The sequence below is a fragment of the Canis lupus genome, chromosome 1, assembly GCF_003254725.2.
Source record: "Canis lupus dingo isolate Sandy chromosome 1, ASM325472v2, whole genome shotgun sequence".
In the NCBI taxonomy this organism is placed as follows: domain Eukaryota; kingdom Metazoa; phylum Chordata; class Mammalia; order Carnivora; family Canidae; genus Canis; species Canis lupus.
The window spans coordinates 89675108-89700058 of record NC_064243.1 but is presented as its reverse complement, the minus strand read 5'-3'; the positions used below and the strand labels follow the sequence as shown (position 1 = coordinate 89700058).

Below are 24951 nucleotides of genomic sequence, written 5' to 3'. Positions count from 1 at the left end.
TCCACGCGGTGATTGAAGACTGCTCAAGATTTCTCCCTCTCCCCTATCGCCACTTGCTCTTGTGCTTTCTCTTAAAAAAAAAAAAAATACAGTGTCCATCTGGCTCAGAAACTTTCGGGTTCTCACTGTCCCAATCCGGGAAAATTTCGGCATCAAAATGTTATGATTAATGATACAGCAGATTACAACCTGGCGAATAAAACAGGGACCTCTGAGCCCATGATGTTATAATAAATAAATACACTAGATGCCAACTACTGAATAAAGGAATTATGAAAACAGAAAATCATCACATAACAACCGTTATAATAGTGCCTGGTTTGGGGGGGTATTTGAGTGGCTTAGTGGTGGAGCATCTGCCTGCAGCTCTGGGTGTGATCCTGGAATTTCAGGATCAAGTCCCACGTCGGGCTCCCCACAGGGAGCCTGCTTCTCCCTCCACCTATATCTCTGCCTCTCTCTCTGTGTCTCTCATGAATAAATAAATAAAATCTTTAAAACAAACAAACAAACAAAAAAAAACCAGTGGCTGATTTGGGAAGGAATCATCATCACTGGATCCTAAAGCCGATGACCAGAGACTTTCTCCCGACGACCCGGGTACTGCTGTGGCATCACAATACCTTCCCATAAAGTACTGATCAATCACAAAGGGAAACATGGGGGCTCTGTGGTGCAGGAAGCTGACAGACAACCAGGTGGACCAGGTGGTCAAGGCTAACATCACGTGCCCCTCACAGCAAGCTCTGAGAAGAGCACAGCATCGTTTCTGTGGTGTTCCTACCTAGAAGGAATGGTGAGTCTGGAAATCTTGATGGATCCTACCTGAAAGGCATCCTGTAGAATAGAAGGGCTCTCCTTAAAACCAACAAGGTCAAAGCTCCTGGGAGGCTCAGTCCGCTAAGCATCTGACTCATGGTTTCAGCTCAGGTCATGATCTCAGGTCATGAGATCGAGCCTGGTGTTGGGCTCTGAGCTCAGTGGCGAATCTGCTTGAAATTCTCTCTCTCTCCCTCTCCCTCTGCCTGCCCAACCCCCACCCCAGCTCACTCTCTTGCACACTGTCTCTAAAATAAATAAGTAAATCTTAAAAAAAAAAACAACCCAACTATCAACGTCATGCAAGAAAGGGAAGGTCAAGATCTGTTCTCTAAAGAGATATGGGCCAGGCAGGCCTCCACACACACGGAACGAAATGAAGCAAATGTCCTGAAATTTTAACCACTGGGGGATCTGAATCTGGGTGAAGGAGGTATGAGAATTTCTTTACATTTTTGTTAAGTTTGAAATTATTTCTTAATAAATTGTATCCATATACATATAGGTAGAGAGAATGAGAGATAGAGGTGATGGTAAGCTTCCTTCGCTTGCGCCATCAATGTCTTTAGGGGAGGAGAGCAGGGAGCCACTCCCCAGGAGCACTGCCAACCCTCTGGGTTGCTCCTAAATGCAAATAATAAGGCAGCCTGGTTGTTTTTTTTGTTTGTTTGTTTTGTTTTTTTTTTTATCAGGGCCTGGTGCCCCTGCTCTTCTGAATTACATACACTTCGAGGAATTTGACATTTGTTTGAGGTATCCCTGGAAACGGGAAGACCTTCTTCATTATTAATGTTGTAGATGGATATGCCAGGAGCCCCATCAGAGAGAATAAAGTCTACACGCTCCTTTCTGTGGTGCTGGAAGTCTTCGACAATTTGGCCCCAATCTGGCAGCTTCCATTTCCCTTCCCACCCAGAACCTCAGCCTACGGAACGACTTTCTAGCCTATCCACCTTCACTCATTCTATTCCTTCCACCTGCACTGCCCTTCCTGTCTGTCGGAATTAGCTGCATGCCACTGTCCTGGCCCAACCCAAACAGCCCATCCTTCGTCAAAAGCTTCACTTATCCCCAGCCTGCTCTGTCCTGCGAAGAACTGGTCACACTCTTCCCTCGGGTCTCAAACACTTTCCCTGCATATCCTGATCAGCAGGCACATGTAGGTCCTTTCCCCACCGGACGGATGACGTCTGGGGCATAAGGGAGGGTGCGGGAACGAAATAGAATTCCTTTTTCCATCCCTGAGTGCTTGGCACATGGTACACTCAGTATGTGTTGAAATGAAAAACTCTGCATCAAGGCATCTACAGATTAGTAAGGGATGGCGGAGAAAGAGACGTCATGATGAAGAACAGCCATTCTGGGGCTGGGCTGCCTGGGTTTGAATTTTGGGTCTGCCACTTTCCAGCTGCTGTTGGCAAGTCAGATCCTATTTCAGCTGCATAATTGTGAAAATAACAGACCTGCTTCACAGCGTTGTTGTGGACTGCTTCGATGGATGCCTGCAGTCTGTTATTATTACTTACTATGACTGGATCACCCTCTGTTGTTTGGTGAGGTGGCCCAGATGATCCAGAATGCCTTCCCGCTATCCTGATGCTTCTCTCCTACTCCATGAAGCTAGGGATTGAGGTGTTTAGAAAATGAGTCTGCTGAAACTTTGAGGTCTACACTGGACTGTGCTTCTGGGAGTGAATGGGGGAGATGCTGACCAGGCCCCACAATGGGGTCATGCTTGTGTGCAGGGTGCATGGAGCACAGAGAGCAGGTGTTGGGTAGGGGCAGACGAAGGCCTGGCCCAGCATGAGCCATGCAGAAAGGAGGTAAGATAAAACAAAAGCAGAAGTAGAGGAACATCCCTAACCTTTAAGAACCAATTATGGCCAAATTAAAGCATTCTCTTCTCATAATAAGGAGACACAAATCCACATTAATTTTTCTGGCGCAAAACCGCTGAGCCACCCAGGCTGCCCGTTCTAATTTTTCTTAACAATCTCATGCTCTCACCTCTACTAAAGTCCTAAGAGGAAAGCACTCTTTAACATACTGTGCAGACGTGGCCTTTGGAACCACAGAGCAGGGGCACCTGAGAGGCTCAGTAGTTGAGCAACTGCCTTCGGCTCAGGTTATGATCTCGGGGTCCTGGGATCGAGTTCCGCATCAGGCTCCCCACAGGAAGCCTGCTTCTCCCTCTGCCTATGTCTCTGCCTCTCTCTCTGTGTCTCTCATGAATAAATAAATAAAATCTTAAAAAGAAAAAATAAAAGAACCATAGAGCACATCCCCATGGCAGTCTAGGTTGGCTTGCCTGAATTGGGGAAGGTGTAATTTTCATAAAGCAAGGAACAGGAGCTATAAATATTTCCCAGGTCACAGACAAGCCACAGGCAGCAGGGACCTGAAACAGCACAGGGCAGTGACGAGGTCTGCATGTGTAAAATCAGAGGCTTGGTGGGATGCTGTAACTCCTGGAAGTTTCTCTGACTACACTTCCCATGGAATGTCGCAGGTCTGCGCACTACGTGATGCACCGGAGAAAGCAGGGCATTGCACCAGGTGTCAGACCAGATGCGCACAGGCAGACACTGGTGGTCTCATTCTCTGCGCATTTCACTCTGTAGCATCCTTCCAGATGCATCACCACAACCGGCCCAGCCTAACCACCCCCAGACGCAGCTTCCTTTTGCCGTCGTTGGCTCAGGGCATGCCGGAAGAGTCCAGAAGCCGGGCTGCAGGTGAGCAGCTGGAGGGAAGCAAGTGGAAAGGGAGCGGAAGGGCTATGTCTTCATCAAAGGCACTCTGTGTTCAGGAGGCACATGACACACAGGGGCCTTGAGGCTGACACAACAGCCCTCTTCTCCAGCGCCAACTCTCAGACACAGCCACTCTCTGTCCCAAATCTGTCTGGAAGTAGCTACGGGCACTTCGGGACCTGCCTTTTACCGCCCCCCCCCCCCCCCCGCCCTCCCCAGGCAGTGCTTTCTCATGTTCACTCTCTCATCTGAAGAGACACTGCCGAAATACAGCCTGAATCTGTCCTGCATGCACAGAAGAAGAGAGCTAGCCTGGGGCCTACAGGCTGTTTTCCAAACTTTCTTCAAAAATAACAGGTTGCTCTAAGTGTAAATAGGAAATGTGGCAGTTCCAAGGAGAAGTCTGTGGAAAGCAGAGGAGAGGCACAAGCTGGGACAGTGAGGCAGAAAGGGCTTTTCTAACAAAGCAGCACAGGAAGGTTTTTTTGGGGGGTGGGGTAGGGTGGGATGGGAGAGAACTGAAGTAATTGTATGAATCACAGCCTGTATTTTGTTTTATGGTGTTTATATAAGCACAAGAAGTCAGCTTTAAGGCACACAGAACAGTTCCCCATGAGAAAAACAGAGCTGAAAACAAATGACCAAAAATGGATTTAGCCACACACACACACACACACACACACACACACACACACACACAAGGGGGACATTCTGGAATTTAAAGAAACCATAAACACAAACCTTAGCATATACGTACAACATTTCACTCGCGTGACAACGACATCTCTATGTTGAAGCCAGAGCTCGAGCTGAAATGATCAGTGGACCAAAAAGTCAAGTGCTGAGTTATCCTCTCCAGCTTGTAATCAAAGCAAACACTTCATAACACACAGAGCTTGAGCTCATACTGCACCAGCACCCCCGCTCCCCAAACTTCTCGCTCGCCTTTTTTTTTTTTTTTTTTTTTTGCTTCTTTTGGCCTTGCTTACTCACCTCCCCAGAAACAAAGTCACTGTGATTTTCAGCCAGCAGGAAGCCAAGTCTCCAGCATACTTCCCTCATCATTAAACGGACTACACACAGCAGCAGGCAGAGAGCCCAGGAGCTGCCGCAGAGAATTTATTTATACCCATTTGGAATTTCCTGACCAACTAACAGCCTCCTGGCTGCGGGGTCTAATTCCAGCACTCCAGGCGTCAGAGAGACAGCAAAACCTACCAACCAACAGAATCGCCAGCAAGGACCTTAACAGCAACAAATAAAGAGGTGAAGACAGATCTCTCCCAGACCCCTTCCGATTTTTCCAGCACCCAATCCTCATTTTCTTTAGACACTTGAAATGCTGACCTACAAATACCGTTGCAAACCTGCTAATTCTAGGAAGGACTGAGGAAAGCGACAAATGCTTTCTGCTTTCTCCCCTAACTTTATTCCCTCCCCCAAAGCCTCCAGGGTTGAGAAAGGCTCCCTGTTATAATCCGAGCAACAGCTCAGCAGCCTGTCTGCTTCGGGTCGTGATTCAGTCCTACACTGAGCCCAGACTGGGTGAGAGGCGAGGGGTTCCTCTGCTTGCTCTAGTCTTCTTTAATGCAACGTGTGATTTGAAGGCTAAAAACACTTCTGGTTGTAAACCACAGACCCGAGCTTTTATTTATTTATTTCAAATTCTCTGACACATTTTTGTCCAAATTCGATCACATGACTTTCAAGGACGCAGACTCAGGCCCCAAACAAGTGCATTCTGTTTTAGGATGACATCTTTCAGCAGCATGTGGTTTATATGTTTTAAAACATTAAGAATGATATGTTGCTCCAATGGTTTAAATACATCATCTGAAAAAGAAAGGAAGGAAGGAAAAAGAAACAGAAACAGTACTTTAAAACATACTGTCTACTTGGCCTAAGAACACTGGATAAAAGCGACTTTAGAGGAACAAGATTTACTGAGCTCTGTCTATGGGGCAAACAAGCAAAACCCGTTCTAAACAATAAAACAGAGATTAACAAAGATTAGGGAAGACTCTAAATCGCCTGCTTTGTGAAATTCAAAAAGGGTACAGCTACGTGTGTGGAGAGAGGCAAAATTTTATAAGAATCCGCTGAATTAATCTTGTTTGACTGGTTCATTTTAGTGGCTGTACACACGCACCTCAGTCCATTTACCTTCTGATTCCATTCTCCTGGTCCAGGTCTGGTGGACGGATGGTTATCTTTAGGACACACATTATCCTGTGTGAAGCTACAAAGACTAAACTTTTTTTTTTTTTTAAAGATTTAATCTATTCATGAGAGACACACAGAGAGAGGCAGAGACATAGGCAGAGGGAGAAGCAGGCTCCCTGCAGGGAGCCCGATGTGGAACTCTATCCCAGGACCCCGGGATCACGCTCTGAGTCGAAGGTAGATGCTCAACCACTGAGCCACCCGGGTGCCCCCAAATTTACTTATTTTAAAAAGCATATAGTTTGATGAGTTTTAGTAAATGTATAGTTGTGGCATCCATCCCCACAAACCAGTTTTAGAAAAAGCCCATCATCCTAAAAATCCCCTAATGCTTGTTTTATCATTTGCTTTTCACCAAGAAAGTAAGTTTTTTCCTCTGTACTTATAAGAAAACTCTGGTATTACTCAGTCATGTGATTATATTCCAAACTAGGGATTATTATCCAAAGACTTGTTCTTAAGAACTAAATGGAAGAATGCATCTGAACGTAGTTATTTCTCAATCCTGCAAAAGAGATTACTGCTGAACTTTTATTTCATAAACATTGTGTTCTGGTAAGGACACAGCTTATTCTAGAAAAAGAAAAAAAAGGAATATAGATTCTTCCCCAAACAGCTGAAGGTAATTGTTTTGTATGTGTGCTTCCATTATTAAGGAGAGGTCTAGCAGAGAAAGTCATAGTATACAAATGACTATCTAGCCCTTTACGAAGGATGACAAAAGTCCAGAAGGAAGAAAAATTGAAGATAGGTGCTCTTTCTGCCTGGAAAGCACCAATCACACAGGCTCTCATGGTAGGGAGAAAGACACACCTGCCTGCCTTTGCTCTCTTAATTTACACACAAAAGCAGCATCCAAATGAGAGGTGGGAGGACTGGGTGGGTCCAACTGGGTGCAAAGTATCCGGGAAGGGTGACTCCCAGTGAGAGGGGGGAAATGGGCCAGAGGAAGCCTCCTGGGTCACCTGGCTGGCCGAGTCATCTCCTGGGGGGCGGCTGCAGAGCTCTGAGGCTGCAGGAAGCATACCTGAGCCTGCAGCTCTGGCTCCTGCTTAACAGGATGACTGCAGCAAGACTTGTCTCGGGACGCCTGGGTGGCTCAGCAGTTGAGCACCTGCCTTAGGCCCAGGGCGTTATCCTGGAGTCCTAGGATCAAGTCCCACACCAGGCTCCCCTCAGGGAGCCTGCTTCTCTCTCTGCCTGTGTCTCTGCCTCTCTCTGTCTCATGAATAAATAAATAAAACCTTAAAAAAAAAAAAAAAAAAAAAAAGACTTGTCCTCTTGGAGGTCCTGACCCCTTGTCTAGAAAGAAAACGGACATGCATGGGATCCCTAGGTGGCGCAGCGGTTTGGCGCCTGCCTTCGGCCTAGGGCACGATCCTGGAGACCCGGGATCGAATCCCACATCGGGCTCCCAGTGCATGGAGCCTGCTTCTCCCTCTGCCTGTGTCTCTGCCTCTCTCTCTCGCTCTCTGTGACTATCATAAAAAAAAAAAAAAAAAAAAAATTAAAAAAAAAAAAAGAAAACGGACATGCAGTGAGGTAGTGAGGGTGACAGTGAGTTACATTATGGACACCTTAAAATGTACATTTCCCGACCTGGCCTCAATGTACCTTCCTCTCCTAGTGTGGTCCTCTTCTCTGGGTTAGTGAGTGCTAGCACCCCTCCACCTCCCCAACAGGGCACCCTGTAGCTGGGCTCTGAGGCTCGGGGCCACCGTTCGCCCCCATCTATCCCGATCACCCCCAGCATGCATGCAGTTCTTCTGGCCCACGCTGTGCTGGGAGCTTCAGACCAATGTGAACTCATCTCCCCATCCTGAGCTAAGTGTGATTACTGGCATTTTACTGAGGATGCTTCTGTGGCCACTGCTGCGTGAAGGCTACCTGGCACTGAAGGGCTGCATCCGAGGTATGCTCTCCCCCCCTTCACCCTTGGAGGGCAGAGAAAAGTGGGGGTGGGGTGGGGGGGAGGAGAATGAATGTGTTTTTGCTTGGATTGTTCCTTCTTTTTCTACTGCATTTCCCCTGATCTTCTCAGACAAAATCCTCCTCCTCTGCACAGACCAGCTAAGTATCAGCTCTGTCCGAAGTTGTCTCTTAGCCTTCCAGCCACCTCTTCCATCCAGGCTCTCAGAACAGCTCCTTCATCTCTCTGTTCCAATTGGTACCCACATCTCACATCCGGACTAACTTAGAGGAGCTTTGTCCTCTTCATCTCAACGAGCACTGTGTGTCCCCCCTCCCCTGCACCTCCCTGCACTGCAGGTGCCCCGGGCCTGGCAGTCAATTCAATTCCTCCCAGAGGAGCCAAACTCTGCGTGTTACTCTTTTCCTTTTAAAGAGATGTACAGGGATGCCTGGGTGGCTCAGTGGTTGAGCATCTGCCTTTGGCTCTGGTGGTGATCCCAGGGTCCTGGGTTCGAGTCCTACATCAGGCTCCCCGCAGGGAGCCTGCTTCTCCCTCTGCCTGTGTCTCTGCCTCTCTCTACGTTTGTGTCTCTCATGAATAAATACATCCTTTTTTTTTTTAAAGACACAGATTGAAATCAGGATGTTCTCACTCCCAGGGAAGGCCTGGGTTATGTTTGCAATATTTTAGCCTCCACCCTCACTCCCTGGATCTGTAAAGAATCCAAATACTTCATTGTGCTACTTCCCTCCTGGGCCCTCAGGCTGGTGATGGGTGTGACACCAAAGCTGGTGTCTAAGGGAACCCCAGGGAGGGACAGCAGTGTGGGCAGGGCTCCCATCCACATCCCCAGTGGCTCCTTCTCCACCCAACCTCCACCACAGCCCAAAGGGCTGACAGGGCTCCAAGGGGATTACAGGACAGGTCCAGCAAGGGCTTCTAGCTCTTTCTTGTCCCGGTAAGTGTGTACAGTGTTGGGTTTCAGAAGAGGACTCCTCCTTTACACGCCTGGATTGGAAGGATCTGCTTTTTCTAAAATGTAAGGGGAGATTTTCCAAGCAGAGGCCACAGTCAATGAGAGGAGGGTGTGCCCAGCAGGGGTGTGAGGTTCTGGCCAGGGGCGTGAAATGATGATGAGGACATTGTGGGTGACTGGCATATCAGAAAAATCGCCAGGAAGAAATCCTCTGCCTTCGTTATACCTTACTCAACAAGGCGCATTTCCTTGAGCACATTTAAGTCTTAACACCAGAGTCACACCGAATCTCTACACGTCAGCCTTTCTTTACAGCCTGGGGTGCCCCAGGATTATTACTTTCATCAAATTTGGACAAGAGACCACCTCAATATATTTTCACCTGCGTCTTGAAATCGGCATTTAAAAAGCCTGGGACAAAATGGATTGAGGCATGAAATAAGGGGATTAAAACTTCAAATTAGATGACCACAAAGACTATAAATGCTGCAAACAATAAAGGTCTATTTAATATTTATTTGTTTACGGATAATAATTATAATTTATTAATTATAATTTATTTAATAATTATTTACTTAATGAAATAACCGTTTATTTCCTCCCATCTAAGAGGGCACCTAGATCTGTTAAGAGACCTTCCCAGGAGAACTGTGGGAAAGAACGCAGCCAGAACAACCGGCCATACTCCCAACCTTTGAGGCCACCAACTTGGTTTCTCATCCACAGTTCCAACAGCCCGCCAAACCTGACCAGGTAACCAGCCTGGGGCAAAAAGAACTTAGTAGAGCTCCAGCTGCTCCCTCGGGCTTGGTCACTAATGAGAAAGTGGTCATGGGAGCTAGAAAGAACCTTCCAAATGGCCTGTGACAATCATCTTCCCTAGACAACCACATTATGCCTGGTCACCTCTCCCCGGGACCCAAGGCACTTAACAGACAATGACATCTGAAGCCTGCCTCAGAGCATGTGATGGAGAGAAAGCAAATGTGAAGGTGAGGTAAGAGGAGGAAGCCTGGCAGTGAGCGTGTGCCACGGTATGAAAGCCACCTGTTCATCCAGGGGAATAGGCAGGTGTACAGGCTGGGAGAAAGACGCATGGGGAGCAACAACATGAGATGGGCAAATGGCAGGGCTCAGTTCAATGGCTTAGATTCTCAGGCAGGCCCTGTGCCCCTGCCCGGCTCTGGATCGGAGGCCGAGCTTCATGCCATCACAAAGTAGGCGTGCTGCAAATACGTGCTGGCTAAATGTGGAGGCTGCTGACTCTACGCTGAGTACCGAGCAAGCCACAGTGGGCACACCAAGGGGCAGATGATGTGACTCTTGCCTCCTGAGACCTCAAACGCTTACAGATTGGTGAGGTGCGTGACTGTACCTCTGCATTAAAATACACAGCTCTCCAGGAAGAAAGAAGAGGAAGGGGTGAAGTCCCCTTGGGAGTACCTGAGAACTCGTGTTGGGACAGGTGAGAGAGGAAGCAGATCTTGAAGGATAAGAAGGGCTTACAGTAGCAGGTATGGGAAAGACATCCAGGCCGAGAGAGCAGTGCTTGGAGCAAGCTCCTCGGAAGGGAGCAGGATAGGTGGGCTGGGAACCAGCAGTGGGGTTGGTGCAGAAGGCCCCATTTGCTCCAGGACTCTCTGCCCCGAGCTGGTCTCCTGCTGCCTGGAGCCCTGGAGGGCTGGGGAGGCCCACCGTGATTTTTGCAGGCACCAGGGCTGAAGAAACAGAAATAGATCATGAGTTCTGTCCAAATAAGGCCAAAAACAAAAGTCCAGAGTTAAGAGGAGCGAACAGAGATTAAAGTTTGTGAAAGCCAAAAATGTTTGGAGAGACAAAAAAAACAAAACAAAACAAAAAAAAAAACCAGAAGAATACAAAGTTCAATGGTCCTTAATCTTGCCAGCCATCCTTAACCAAAGTCATAATGAAGTGACAGTTAGGAAAAGACAGACCAACTTTCATAGGACCTTGGGGTTGGTCCCTTCACAAAGAAAAGGGAAACAGTTGCCCTTCTGCTAAATACATTTTTTTAAAGATTTTATTTATTTATTCATGACAGACACACAGAGAGGCAGAGACACAGACAGAGGGAGAAGCAGGCTCCCTGTGGGGAGCCTGATGTGAGACTTGATCCTAGAACCCCGGGATTATGCCCTGAGCCAAAGACAGACGCTCAACCACTGAGCCACCCAGGGCCCCTGCCAAATATATTTCTGTGCTGTCATTTAAAAGTGAGCTCCTGAATGAATGAATGAATGAATGAACTCACTGCACTAAAGTCTTTTTACTGAGTTTTGTATCCTTCTGGTCATTCCAGAATGAATGAATTCCTGATTTCATTCAATCCAGCACTATTTGGAAAGTCTGCTTTTTCATCATCAAAGTGGCCAAAGCACAGAAAACCAAAGAATAACGCCCTGGAGGAAAAGCCCCCACCTTTTGGCCACCCACCTCACCGCCCCTTCTGCCCCAGTTACCTTTCTGGAAGATTTTCTGTCTGGGGATTCTTCATTTAAAATCAGTATCTGTGCTAGTTTCTAGCGCCCCAGTGACACGTGAGCACCCCCTCTCAGAGAATCCACGGCGCCTGTGTGCGTGGGGGACGCCTGAGAGTGTGCAAGGCCGTGTCCTGGAGGGAGCTGGTGGGAGGTAACCAACCCCAGAAGCTTACGAATGTGCTGTGACCGTTTCCCCCTCCCATCTGTCCCCGGGGCGGATCTGGAAGCTGTGCAAAGCCTGGTATTGATGGAAAAACTTGGTGGCACAGGGCTTTGGTGTTTTGCAATTTTTTTTTCCTGTAAGCTACATTGTTGGAATGGTTGGGCATGCAAACCGTTCCCTCCGCCCCTACCGGCCCGCGGACTTCCAGGTCTCCACCCTGGTGCGCTGTGACAACCGGTGTATCATCGGGCTGACTCACCACTTGCCGGGGCGGAGTCCCTGTCGTGTACATGTGCACAGAGCCGGCAGGTACTACGGCCTCCCTGCCAGCTCCCGGCAACACAGACCAGTCTTTGTCCGCCCAGCTGGAGGGGGACGCGCCAACTGGGCTGCCTCAAAAACACATCTCCCTGGTGTGTCACTGATTTGATTAATGCATCCCAGTCGGTCAATCGGGAAAGCCGGGGAAAAGGAAAGAAATCAGCCACGCTTGGTGGGTATATGGCCTGAGCTGAGGAGGATGCTGGCGGCGGAGGAAGACAGAGGATTCTTTTGGTTTTAGTTAGAAGTAAGAAGTGATGCACTTTTAAATATGGGTGTGAACACACTATGCGTTTGGGCTTAGGAATTGTTAGAAGTCTCGCATCTCTCTCTTTTGTATGTCGAGCCTATGGAGATGTTGCTCTCCTTTTCTTCCAGGAGACTCTTAAATGTGCCCTTGGGCCTGCTTGTCCACTGACACTTAAAATGCCTTCACCTAGTGGACAGCCGTTGCTGTTCGAAAAGGCATTCCGAAAAGTGGGCAGGGATGGGAAAATCTGACAGCCCAAGCTGAATCAATGTTTTCACAAAATTATCTGCAAAGCTGGTGGGATTTATTCACGAAGCCAAATACTGTGAGACTAGGTTCAGAAAACCACAGGGCTGTCTCTTGATTCTACCCAACAGAGATCAAGTCCAAAGTTTGAACAATCCCTCAGAGAGAAAACTTTTTCACTTAAATGAGATCACGAAAAGGGACCTAAAATAAACTCAGCACTTGTTACTATTCATAGCAAATTGCTTCCATAAACCGTCACTCTAAGCGCCACTCTTTTTTAAATAAAGGCTCACAGGGCGAAACTCTACCAACCTCCGACCCAGCCGGGAGCAAAGTCACAGGTCACTCAAATTTGGCCTGTCACAAATAGGACAGAGTAAGAGTATACAGATTTGGGGCAGCCCGGGTGGCTCAGTGGTTTAGCGCTGCCTTCAGCCCAGGGCGTGATCCTGGAGACCCAGGATCAAGTCCCACGTCGGGCTCCCGGCATGGAACCTGCTTCTCCCTCTGCCTGCGTCTCTGCCTCCCTCTCTCTTTTTCTGTATCTCTCATTAATAAATAAATTTTTAAAAATCTAAAAAAAAAGTATACAGATTTAACTTCGGGATTGAGAGCACATCCCATCAGTCTCCCCATCTATTTATTGGCCCAGTTTTCCATCACGCTTATACTTCTGCTTTTCTATCTGTTGGTTAGAAAGGCTTTCTATTCATATTAGAGAATATTATTTAATCTTTTCCAAGAGCTGTTAAGATTAGAAATCTGGTCACAATTTAAAAACACATCCTAAAATAACTGCATACTTATTTTTAAGTTGTGAGATCACTTGTCCATACAGAACTACCAGCTGAGATGATGGTGAGATACAAATGGGCTGCAGGTTTAAAGCATTTCTTGTCTTCTGGACTCACAATGAACTGCACCCCAAAGCAGAACCAGGCTTAGCCTCTAAAACATGAACACACTTTTCCTAAATCATATGGAAATGAGTAAATTAGTTCCAGCTCATTCCAAAAATATCCAGCAGAGAAGCCAAGAGAGGAAAAACAGGATCTTCCAATTTTTTTTTTTTAACTTCGACTATCTACAAGTGTGTGAATGAATTCTATCAAATCTCATTTCCTGGCTGGCTCTTCTACAAAGTTTTTATTAGAGGAGTCTACTCAATGCAATTTTTTAGGTATGTTGCCAGAGAAGAGCAAGAATTTACAACCTCTGTGAATTTGAGAATTATGCTGATATTTTTCGCAGCAGATCAAATCAAACAGCCTCATGTAGAGAAGGACCCCAAAGCAGAAACTGTGAGCTACAGTCAGTCATTCATTTCCCAAGCCCACACAAACTCTTCTCAGGAACTACATAAAATATATGAACTGGAATTATCTGGGACAGGAAGAAGGCAGACCCTTGGAAAAGAAGCTAACGAGCTATACCATAGATGGGCTCAGCTGGCCCACCCAAGTCCTTCGAGAAAGAGGGGGAATGCATAATCAGAAACAAATGCCAATACTCACGATGAGAAAGAAGTCTGCGAATGAGCAGGGCTCCGAATATTCAAATCGTACAGCTTCAGACTGAGAGCAACAGCTCAAGGTTTTAACATCGTAGGGCATCTCCCTACTGGGTTTTTATTTCGTGTTTTTTTTCTTGTTTGTTGGCACCCACGGAGCATCTGGGCAGAAGTCTCCAAAGGAAGGGTGTATCTCTGCCCAACACCTGGGACTGGCAAGAGTCTGGATTCTACTCTACCTACACCCAAGTAGGCTGGTACTTGCTGCCAGATAAGGCATCTTTCCTCAGCTCAACTGCAGAGTTTAATCGCCTGTCTGAAATTTGAATGATGCTTAACCCATTAGGACTCGCTCACGGTCTGGAGCAACAAAGCTTTAGAAGGCGAAGCTGGCTACTGGTTAAAACGGAAGCCTTAAGAGTGTGTAAACCTAAGCAAGCCCCAACGAGGGAGGGACTCTTCAGAATGTCTCTGGGGGCTGGATGAATTCTGGGGTTCTGATTCAATCAGAAAGGCAAGATTCTGAAATCCAGGTGTGTGTAGGTGGTCTTGGCATTTTACCAGCTATGAAACTCAAATGCAACTAATAACTTAAAAAAATAACTGTCTTCTGAAACACCATTGCTATATGAAAATAATGATTTCATTTGTAAACTTCAGTGTGAAATGAGCCTTTAATAAACAAAAAACTAAGTTTCATTTAAAGTTGAAAGGCATAGTCTAATTGAAATCCGATTATTAAACATACCAAGTAAAAGGATGAAGCTGCATGATGTACTAAATACTGCTATGCTTATCAATTTGTCTCTATGAGATAATTCACTCTAAGAAGAAAATAACTTACCAACATAACCTCTATCAGGGAGGACATTTTACTCACAACTGTTCTACTTTTGGGTTTCATGTAGTTTCCTGAAATACATACTTTCCCCTTGATCTATTTAATAAGGACTTCACAGACACCACACTTGATTTTTGACATCAACAGAATGTGCCAAACAAAGGAAAAAGGCTCTCTGTGTTCAATGTCTGGCTTAGCCATTAGCTATCTGGGTGAGCTGGGCAACTTGTGTTTTGTGATCTGAAAGTAGGGACAGGTGAATCATAAGGACCCCCAGTAGCCCTTCCCCCTGTTTTTATGTCAGGAAACTTTGTTGTAGCCTCAGCTCTTCTGATGCACCACTGAACACACCACTTAAAGGGGAATGCAAAACACAGATAGGAACACACATTCAATCCTTTGGCAGACTTTTGCAGGACACCCTGGAAGGTCACGGATGGTACTCACAAATTAAAGCAGCCTCGGCTTCTCATCAGCTCCCCTTCTGCCTCTCAAGTAAGGCTAATGGAGACAATAGGCCTAAGACTCACCAGCACAGATACACCACCTCTGCCAGGCTGAGATTTTCTTTACAGATGGTCTCAGAAAACCCCGGGGCGGTTCCAGCCAGACCAGTCAGGGCAAACTGGTCTTGCACTTGACAAACAGCAGGCAATTCCTGCTGTTGGCTTCTCGGCTGGCCGTGGGCTCAGAGTTCTGTTTGAGAAATGCTGCTGCCCAGGAAAAATATTTACACAACCGAGTGGGCTGCACAGCATGGCAGTGTTTTCTACTTGCTCGGCCAGGAGTCTGTGGCTCTGTCTGACCAGGTCTTATCAGCGGCCTTTGTACCTCATTTAAGATCAGCATGGAGACAGAACCTGGAGCCAAATAACTGACCAGAGTAACGATAAGACTTTGTGAGATGTATTATATGAATTTAAAATGACAACCAAATTTTTAACACAGTTCAATAAGTACCCTAAGTAAGAAAATATATAGCTATCTGGAAAAGATATTATAATTATATAACATATAAAAATAAAAATATAAATACAATATGTAATATATAATATATATGCTTAAATCTGTATTATATACTATATATTATATATATAACATATATAGATGCACTTGAAAAAAAATATATATAGGCTGTGAAAGCAAAAATAGAAAGAGGGGGAAAAAAACATGATAAACTACCAAGGGCAAATATTAGCAAAAATAAGGCTGGTGATAGTAGGCATAAAAGGTTACTCCTTAATACTGATTTATTTATTCAACTGTAATACAATTCTTACCTCAAAGTCACAGTATCTGACAGGGCCTGGCACAGGGGTGCATAAACAGGTGCTTTTCAGACCAAGAACTCAGGACAGAGGTAGAACAAGAGGGGCGGCAACTCCTCTGACATCTGACCAGCCTTACATCATAAGAAGTGTTTTTCTGGCTATTGTTTTATTTTTCCCTCACAACACTCCTGTGAAGAAGGTGGGGTAGGTATTTTATCTTCATCTGACAAATAAACCACTTGTTATTTAGCTTCTAAAGGATCCGAAGCTCTAATTAACATTTCACAACATTAATTAGTGTTTACAGAGGTAAACAGTGCATCGCGATTCAGAAACGCGATTTGCAACGCGATTCAGAAACCCAAGAGGCAGCAGACCATCCCCCTCCCCGAAGCAGAAATACAGCTATTTTCTTCACCAATTACACCCATGTAGTTCCTAGGAAGCCACAGAAAGGGGATCATCTGTAATGCTTGTACCTCATCACATTAACAAATGACAGTAGGGGACTCTTTGTCAAACCCTAGTAAAGTGTGTGCAATTCATGAAAACAAAACTGGACCAGTCACCTGGAGTGGGATGGAGATCTTGTGGAAGATAGGCAACACAAAGACAAATGATTGACAGTGACCGTGTGGACAGTGAGGAGGAAGAGGAACAGGGGACAGGTGCCCAGGTGAGGCTCCCACGTGCAGTGAATAAGAAGAGAGGACACCCAGCTAAACTTGAATTTCGAATACCCAGTGTGTACTTTTTTAGTATAAATCCATCCTCTATTTAATCCGGATGCTCTGTCCACAGAAACCCTCCGATTCTACTACAATGCAAGGTCCTCAAAGGTGGGAGTTTTTGCTTGTTTGTTCACTGCTGGATCCCCAGCACCCAGAACCGTGCCTGGTGCCCTGGAGGCATTCCATAGTACCGGCCATGAACTAGGGAAGTGTATTTCTTTTCTTTCTTTTTTTTCTTTTTTAAAGATTATATCCATTTATTCATGAGAGACACAGAGAGAGAAGGCAGAGACACAGGCAGAGGGAGAAGCAGGCTCCCTGTGGGGAGCCCGATGCGGGACTCGATCCCAGGACCCCAGGATCATGCCCTGAGCCAAAGGCAGATGCTCAACTGCTGAGCCACCCAGGTGTCCCATATTTTAAAATTTTCTAAAATGACCATCACATATATGTATATATACATATGCATATGTGTGTGTGTGTGTGTGTGTATGTGTATAAGTGTGTATGTATAACTAAAGTAATTGTGTATGGCTAAGCCTCTCATCAGATTGCTTATGGAGGTCATGGTGACTAGAATAAATACTACTGTCCCTTGCCTGGTCCAGACACCTGTCTGCAGGAACCATTCATCCCCTGACACCCCAGCACTCACTAATCAGAGAGCATCCCCTTGCTTCCAAACTCAGTGCCCAGACCTGTTAGGCAGGGGGAAAGGTTATAGCTCGGTCATCAGACTTTAAGAACAAAGGGGACACTCTAGGACAAGTGGAGTTGAAAAGGAGCTGAGGGCAAATGAGGTAGGTATCTAAACCCTTGAAGACAGGAATGTGCCAGAGAGGCCAGAGGGTCAAGGTCTGAGGGCCCCAACAGTTCCAGGCCCCCCTTTCTCTGAATGTGTGAATTCAAGTGAGGGCAGGAGTGGGATGGCAGAGCATCCATCACAGAGGACTGAAACTCACCCACAACACTCAAGAAAGTTCACAATGCTTCAATTTCCTCCCTTATCAAATACTTCACTAGAGAACCAAGGAATAATCCTGACTTGACTTATTTAGGTAAGTGACTGAGTTTCTCTGCCATCACCTAGGGATGGTGGTGGTGGTAACCATATAATCTCCTAGGATTACCGTAAGGATTAAGCAGGATAATGCAGGCAAGGCATCTAGGCCACCATGGTACACAGTAAGTGTGCATTAAATGTTAGCTTTTGTCATTCATATTTTCTTAGTGACAGCTGTCCTGAGCACAATCTATAAAAGTCCCGAGAAGCTGGGCAGTAGAAAGGGCAAGTGAAAGAATAAATAGAGAAAGATCAGTTGTCCCAGAATGCACCACCAAGTATGGTTGGGTTTGGTCTGGGGCAAGCTACAGTGTTCTCACCAGAGGGGATGCTTGCAGCTGGGATTGCTGCAACAGAAAGTCACAGACAGGTTGGGTATGCACCCTTCAGAGGGCTCCTGCTGCTCCTGTCTTTACCAGAGCTTTCCAGCTTACAGGGCACTTGTAAGTCCATTTCTGGCCCTCATGTGGTCCTAACCCTCCAGGTAGATGTATTTACTGACGTTTTACAGGTGGAGAAATAGTCCTGCCCCATATTTCATGGTCAGTGCTGCAGATGGGCCTCTCATTCAGGGCAGAATGTGCTCAGACCAGGAGAGCCAGGACTGGGTTCAGCCACCACACAAGAGCTCCCACACACACAATCACTGCTCTCACACATTCTGCTCTTTGACAGGTTACCCAAGACTGGAATGTACACCTGGCCTGCTATTTTGGACAGGTGGTGGTCTCCCGCCATATACCATCTCTTGAGAGGCTTTTCTCTGCTTTTGTTCTATAAATTTCTCCCAAATCTGTATAAGCAATGTTGGAGGAGATATGAAAACTACACAGGTCTCTCATGTAACCAGAGTAGAACTAAGAACAAAGTCTTTATGATTCACGATATGGCTTGTTGCATATTCTTCTCCGGGAAAGTGACTTCAAATACTATGCTCTTCCCTAGCCCCTCTTTCTCTTTGTGTGGCAACATGATACAAAAGCTGCCCGGGAGTGGATACTAGGAACTGGCTTGAAGCATCCGGACTCATTTCCCCTCTCGTTGCTCAATCTCTCATCAAGAAGGAAGAGAGGAGTACACTTGGATCAGCATTCAGGATCTTACATTTATCTTTCAACACTTCAATAGAACTGACTGGGGTAATAATTTACCTAACTGATTCCTGTACATAAAGACTCTAAAGATAAAAGCAAATTATCCAAGAGATTTAAAAACAAGAAGAAAGCACAAACCCAGCTTCAATGGATAGAAAATCTTTGAAAGCCTAGTTATCTAGGCAACTCGCTCATGTATACCCATTATTCAAAGAAGAAATTAAAAATCAGGTTGAGCAAAGGCATACACTTGCTCGTTTACACACACACACACACACACACACACACACACACACACCACAGACCACAGAGTTACCTGAGGCACAGCCGTTAACCTTTGTGATGTGTGCCATGCTGGCTGCAATCCAATGACAGGTCCAGAAAGAAGTAAGGAGTCATGCAAATTTTATGCATCAAGTTCCCAAACGCATTCAACCTGAAACAATAAAGAGAGCCCCATCAAAGTGGATCATTTAAAAGTATGTACAACACTAAATCTTAGACGTGTGTTTATAAAGATGGCTGCCAATGGAGAGAGCGGATCTGAGGTGGGGGGGAAGAGGCAGCCCGTGAATGGTGGTGGTGGCTGCCCAGCCCTGCCACCCGGTGCTGAGAGGATCGCACACCCATAGATGTGCCTGGGGACGGGCACCCAGGGCAGGTCTACAGACCCGACACTCTCAAGGGAGACAAAATTGGTTCTCAAAAAACATGACATTTTTAGGAAGGTGGCCTTTAAACACCAATGGCCTCCTAGTGGGTTATGGCTCCATAGCCCCTCACAAACCACGTTTCCAAATGTTGGCTTAACACTTTCATTCACTAACTGCACTTTCAGAGTAGTTGCTATTGTACCAAGCGTTCACATTTTTAAAGGATTAGTTCATGGGAACCCTTGGGAGGTATTTCAGTCTTGCAAAATATAAATCTGATCTGGTCACTCTCCTCTTAAAAAAAGTCTTCCCTGTCTCCCACTGTCCAAGCAGATAACCTTCAGGTGACATAGCATGGCACACGGTTTGGAAACACAGGGTTCATGTTGGGCACCGTATTTCTTACTTTATACGGATCTTTTATTTAAAAGTTAATCGAGGGACACCTGGGTCGCTCAGTCGGTTAACCATTCGGCTCTTGATTTCGGCTCAGGTCATGAATCTTAGGGTCGTGGGATCAAGCCCTATATGGAGCCCTGTGCTGGGCGTGGAGCCTCTTTAAGATTCTCTCTCCTTCTCCCCTCTCTAAGAAAATAAAAAAAATAAAAGTTAACTGAGATCACTGCCATAAGATGTATTACAATCACGGAATTGAAAATAAAAAAGAAATGGGAACAAGAAACGAACTCTGCTCCAACCCTGATTTTTCGAAATGCCTTTTGGAAAATGCTGGCAAAGAAAGCAAACAATGGTGCAGATAGAAGTATTCCATTTCTGCTATGCCCAGATCCTAACTCTAGACCCATGAAACCCAAAGAAATTGATCTAATGAATTCCACGTTGAGATTTCAAGCAACAGTTCAGAATCCCCAAACGACCTGCCAACAACAGGAGGAATGCTAACATAACAACACATCCATATACAATGGGTTCTAATGCAGCCACTGAAATCATTTAAGAGCTTTGAATAATGTAGTAAACTACTCAGGATGCCTGGTGGCTCAGCGGTTGAGCGTCTGCCTTCGGCTCAGGGTGTGATCCCAGAGTACTGGGATCGAGTCCCACATCGGACTCCCTGCATGGAGCCTGCTTCTCCCTCTGCCTGTGTCTCCGTCTCCCTTTCTATGTCTCTCATGAATAAATAAATAAAATCCTTAAAAAAATGTAAAATACTCAAAGGACAGTGATAAATATTGCATTCTGTCATAAACCCAATATTGTTAAAAATGTGAAGGTATGTATTTACATTATTTACACATTGATTTAAAACCATTAGAAGTATACCAAATTGTTTGTTATGGTTGCTCCTGGGTGATGATGCCATTAGGGATGAGTTTAGCTCCTCTATTACTTTTGTATTACTTTTGTAACAGTAACTTAAAAAAAATTTAGAGACTTCTTGTCTTGGGTTTTATTTGCTTTAAAATGGACAGGAGAAAGAAAAGAGTATTTTCGAAATGCTACACGAAAGGGAAACTACCAGGCCACAGTCATGCAGATGGTAAGAGGTGAGAAATACTAGTCAATCAGAGGAAGAGATGGCTGATCCCTGTGGTCACACAGGCTGAGCATGTCTTGCTGTAGAGACAGTGAATTTTTCTTCGCTGCCCGAATGGGTTTGCACTGGAACTCACAGCTAACACACTGTTCCCTGGCTCGGTGGCGTCTCCAGCTCTGGTGACAACCACCAAGCCCACCCGCAGGGACCTGATTCTCGGCCTCCCACATCAGGCCTCAGGGCTCCCTGCTGGTCCCAATTTTTGGCCTGGCAGCACACCAGGAGGACAGGACGGCTTGCTTCTTTCCATGTGGCAATCACATGACATTCTGTCGGAAACAGGCACTGGCTCAGGTCCAGGGCACTGAGTTTGGGAAGCAGTCACCCCTGTGCAGGCAAACCTCGCTCAATCAAATGGTGGGTTTTAGGGATTAAATTAAAAAAAATATATATATATATATAGGGACTGGGAGGGCAGAAGGAGGAGGAGAGGTAGCAGGGGGATGAGGGGGCAGAGAAGAGAAGCCCAGCTTCTGAAATTCTTCAACTAATTACACTTTTAAAAGCCAACAAAAACAAGACCTAAGCAAAAACCTTGATTCCTGACTCCCTTCTAGACCTATGTGCTCGTGCTCTTGCTTCATAATGGCTTGTAAATACCTCCACTTAAACTCTTGAGGGCAAACGGAAGGCAAGAAGAAACAGGCTGTGTGTGTTATGGGTGCGTGAAGTAGGTGTCAAGGTATTCGGATGGAGATGTGCCCAGAATCTTGGGAGTCAAGCTTCATTACACTTCGGTCCAACGTTCCTCTCCTGTTGGTGAACCTCCTTCACCTGGCAGAGGATTTTTATGCCAGATCCAAACTGGCTCTCCCACCCTCCCTCCAACTGAACAATAACCTTCAAATGAGGAGGAAGCCCCAAATGAGGAACTACAAACATGCCACTGGTATGATAACATGACAAGGCTGTCGCTGGGCGTGGATCCTGGTGGCGTCTGCACAAAAACAATGGCTTTATACTGTGTATTGATTTTTCCCAGTTATTGCTCATGCCTGACAAGTGGCCTTAAACCATGAGGACTTAGTCTTCCTAATGATATGCAGATACTTATGTCAGGGCATTATATAAACCAGAAAAGGTTTGGCCATGATCCATTCTCTGTTACAGATCAATAAACTGCTTCTTTTCTTCGCCAGAGAAGACTGCAAACAGTAAATCTTCAGTGGTACAATGGTGGCTTAGTTCTGCTCACTAAGAAAAAGCACTTCTTTGAAAGGCTTTGGGAAAATACATCAATACAGAAACTAAAGAATTTGTCTTCTCTGTTTATTTCAAGAGACTAATCTGGAGAACATTTTAGTAGTTCCCTAGTATAGTGCAGAGAATAATACAGACACTGCATGAATTTGCCCCATAAATACTTTACATCACGAGCTTACTATGGAACAAATGTGAAGAGCAGCTTGCTAAGTCTTATTCAAAGGATGCAGTTATGAAAACAAACAGATGAAACTGAGATCTGATATATAATCTAGGCTGGCACTGCCAACCACCCAAATGTCACTGCCTTGGGTAGAGTTCAGATAATGATGACGGGGACACCGCGGACGACCATGCAGATGACAGCTGGCATTTATCGAGCTCTTACTACTATCAGCTATTGAGATAGAAACAGCATCTACTCTATGGTGCACCATTATTTTAAGGATCGCCGACTGAGAAAGATGTTCATTAAATGGCCAGAAAAATGCTCCTCAAACACTAATTATTGTAAGACATAGCCTCATATTAGAAGTGCTCAAAATGTGAGAAATGTGCATCTTAGTATTTGCGAAATGATGGGACATTCAAGGCGCTTTGAAAAGCACCTAACAGTTATCACCTCATTCAAACCTCACAACAACCCCATAAAGTATAAAAATTAGCTCTCCTCATTTTACAAAAAGGAAACCGTGGCCTGGGGAGGTTAGAAGACACCTGGCTCAGAGAACTAGTAAGCGAGAGCGCCGAGTCCAGAGGTAAACCATCCAGCACCGGTGGTCATGGGCACTACTGCTTTAACAAGTATGAATTTACGTCCATAAATAAGAGGAGCCCCTCAAGGAGGTCACCTGAGGGATGTATCTGGTTATGGCAAGGATGCTTTGCTCAAATTCCTTTTAGACAGAAAGTTGTTTCAGAACGTTCTGGAGTATTGTTTTGGGAGCATCTTCCATCTTATTCCCTGAGATTATGTGTTTAAGAGTCTGAGGAGGGACTCCTGTGACACCCAGGAAATGTCTCAGGACATGCCTGCCACACTCTGGAGTGTGGAGACTCCACAGGACACCAGCCAGCCTGGCTACCCACCTCGTTCCTTAGACTTTGCTCTGGATGTCATCTGGTTCCTTCAAAAAATTAAGTACCTTTTCAACCAAACAACATTCTCCACCCTGGAGGATAGGTGGGAGGCTCCCAGTGGGATCATAGGAATTTCAAAAATGGATAGAAGCTGGGCAGTGAAATTGGAATACGAACCCTGCTGCTCCAAGGACAACTGGGAAAGGTGAAACAACTGTTTTGACGGGCAAGGTCTGGGATGTCTTTTGCAACATGTCATAGGAATTTTTCTTTCTTTTGCTTCACAAAAGTAACAACATCAACAGTTGTACCTAAAATCTGGAAAAGACAGAATCTGAAAAAATAATCACTCATTATCTCCTTGGGCCAATGTGGCCACCATGACCACCTGAGCTAATTTCTGACTCTGTATATTTTTATCATCTTACCATGTTTTAAAGACCTATAACTCCTAGGATTCATGTCAGCCGCATTTTATTTCTACTTGGAGACGTAAACTAAACACTGTATCATCCCCACAAGTTCGCACACTAGTGCTGGAAGCAGACAGGCACAGAATCAAAGGAGAAAGCCCTAGAAGAGCAGTGTACACACAGTTAACTATTCCACAGCTTGGAACTACTACTTTGCCCCCAAAGGCTGCGAGTGGCCAAAAAAAGGTAACTATTAGAGACCACTTGGCCTCAGTCTCAAAGAATCAATGAGTGTTTTCCAGGGGGAGAAAGAGGGAAGGGCATTCTAGACAGAAGGAACAAAGTCAAAATCTTGACATGCAAAGTCAAGAGCTACATGATGAGGCACCCAGATGGCTCTGTCGTTAAAGCATGTGACTCTTGATCTCAGGGTTGTGAGTTTGAGCCTCACATTGGGTGTAGAGACTGCTTAAATAAAAATATTAAAAAAAAGGGGAGGAGGGCGCCTGGGTGGTTCAGTCAGTTAAGCACTCAACTCTTCATTTCGGCTCGGGTCGTGGGATCGAGCCTCGCACTGGGCTCTGTGCTCAGCAGGGGAATCTGCTTGAGGGTTCTCTTACTTCTTCTGCCCCTTCTACTTTCTCTCTCTAAAATAAACACATAAATCTAAAAAGAAAAAAGAGAAAGAAAAAAGAAAAGAAAGGAGAAAAAGAAAAAGAAAGTGTGTGCTAAGTAGAGCTGTGGCTAGAGCACGGTCTGCTTACATGGGGGGCTTTGCTGTAAATGAAGTGAATTGCCTAAGAAAAAGAGGACCAAGGCCTGAATCCTAAAGAGAAGAGTCTACACAAGCCAGAGTGGAAACACACACACACACACACACACACACAAATACCTTTACCCTAATGAAACGTGCAAAGCTCATTTATTTCTTCAAATAAGTCTGTCTTTCAAACACTCATCCAAAAACCTGTCTAATTTATTATACACAATCTATTGTTGCCCAGATATTTCTGTCCAGAGTTTAATTAAACGTACTTAATTAAAAGTATGTTTGAGTGCAAACTTTGGCCACAGTTCATCATCAGATTATCTTCTGGTGATTTCTAACACCGGCTATTACCACAGAAACTATGGTGGCAGTAATGTTAACCAGCTCTTGGTTATTTTCCAACCAAATTACCTAATTATGACCCAAACCCATTTACCTTTCTCAAATACAGCAGATAATTTTCTTGGTATGGGTGGCGTAGAGGGGAAAGGAGATCTTAATTATCCATCACGATCTAAGTTGGAATCCTGGACACTAGTTTCATTTATAATATAGGAAAATGATGGGTTTTGCCCATTAGAAAAACTATTTTTGCCAT

At 45.4% G+C, this 24951-nt stretch overlaps 1 protein-coding gene and 1 long non-coding RNA gene across 6 annotated transcripts in view; one reads left to right on the top strand and one right to left on the bottom strand.

Moving 5' to 3' along the window:
• Window positions 1–24951, bottom strand: part of KANK1 (KN motif and ankyrin repeat domains 1) — a 207706-nt gene that overhangs the window by 43541 nt on the left and 139214 nt on the right. For 4 of the 5 annotated variants that reach the window (XM_049092391.1, XM_025423395.3, XM_049092385.1 and 1 more), the window contains one exon: window positions 18994–19113. In XM_049092391.1, coding sequence (XP_048948348.1) covers window positions 18994–19030 — 37 coding nt within the window. In that variant the 5' untranslated portion in view covers window positions 19031–19113. Of the gene's footprint in view, window positions 1–11163; window positions 11324–18993; window positions 19114–24951 lie in introns of those variants that run through there. The other variant, XM_049092416.1, reaches the window with a different exon arrangement.
• Window positions 705–5854, top strand: LOC118351189 (uncharacterized). The gene is made up of 3 exons (XR_004806214.2): window positions 705–796; window positions 3329–3554; window positions 4598–5854. It is a non-coding gene; the product is annotated as an uncharacterized LOC118351189 (long non-coding RNA).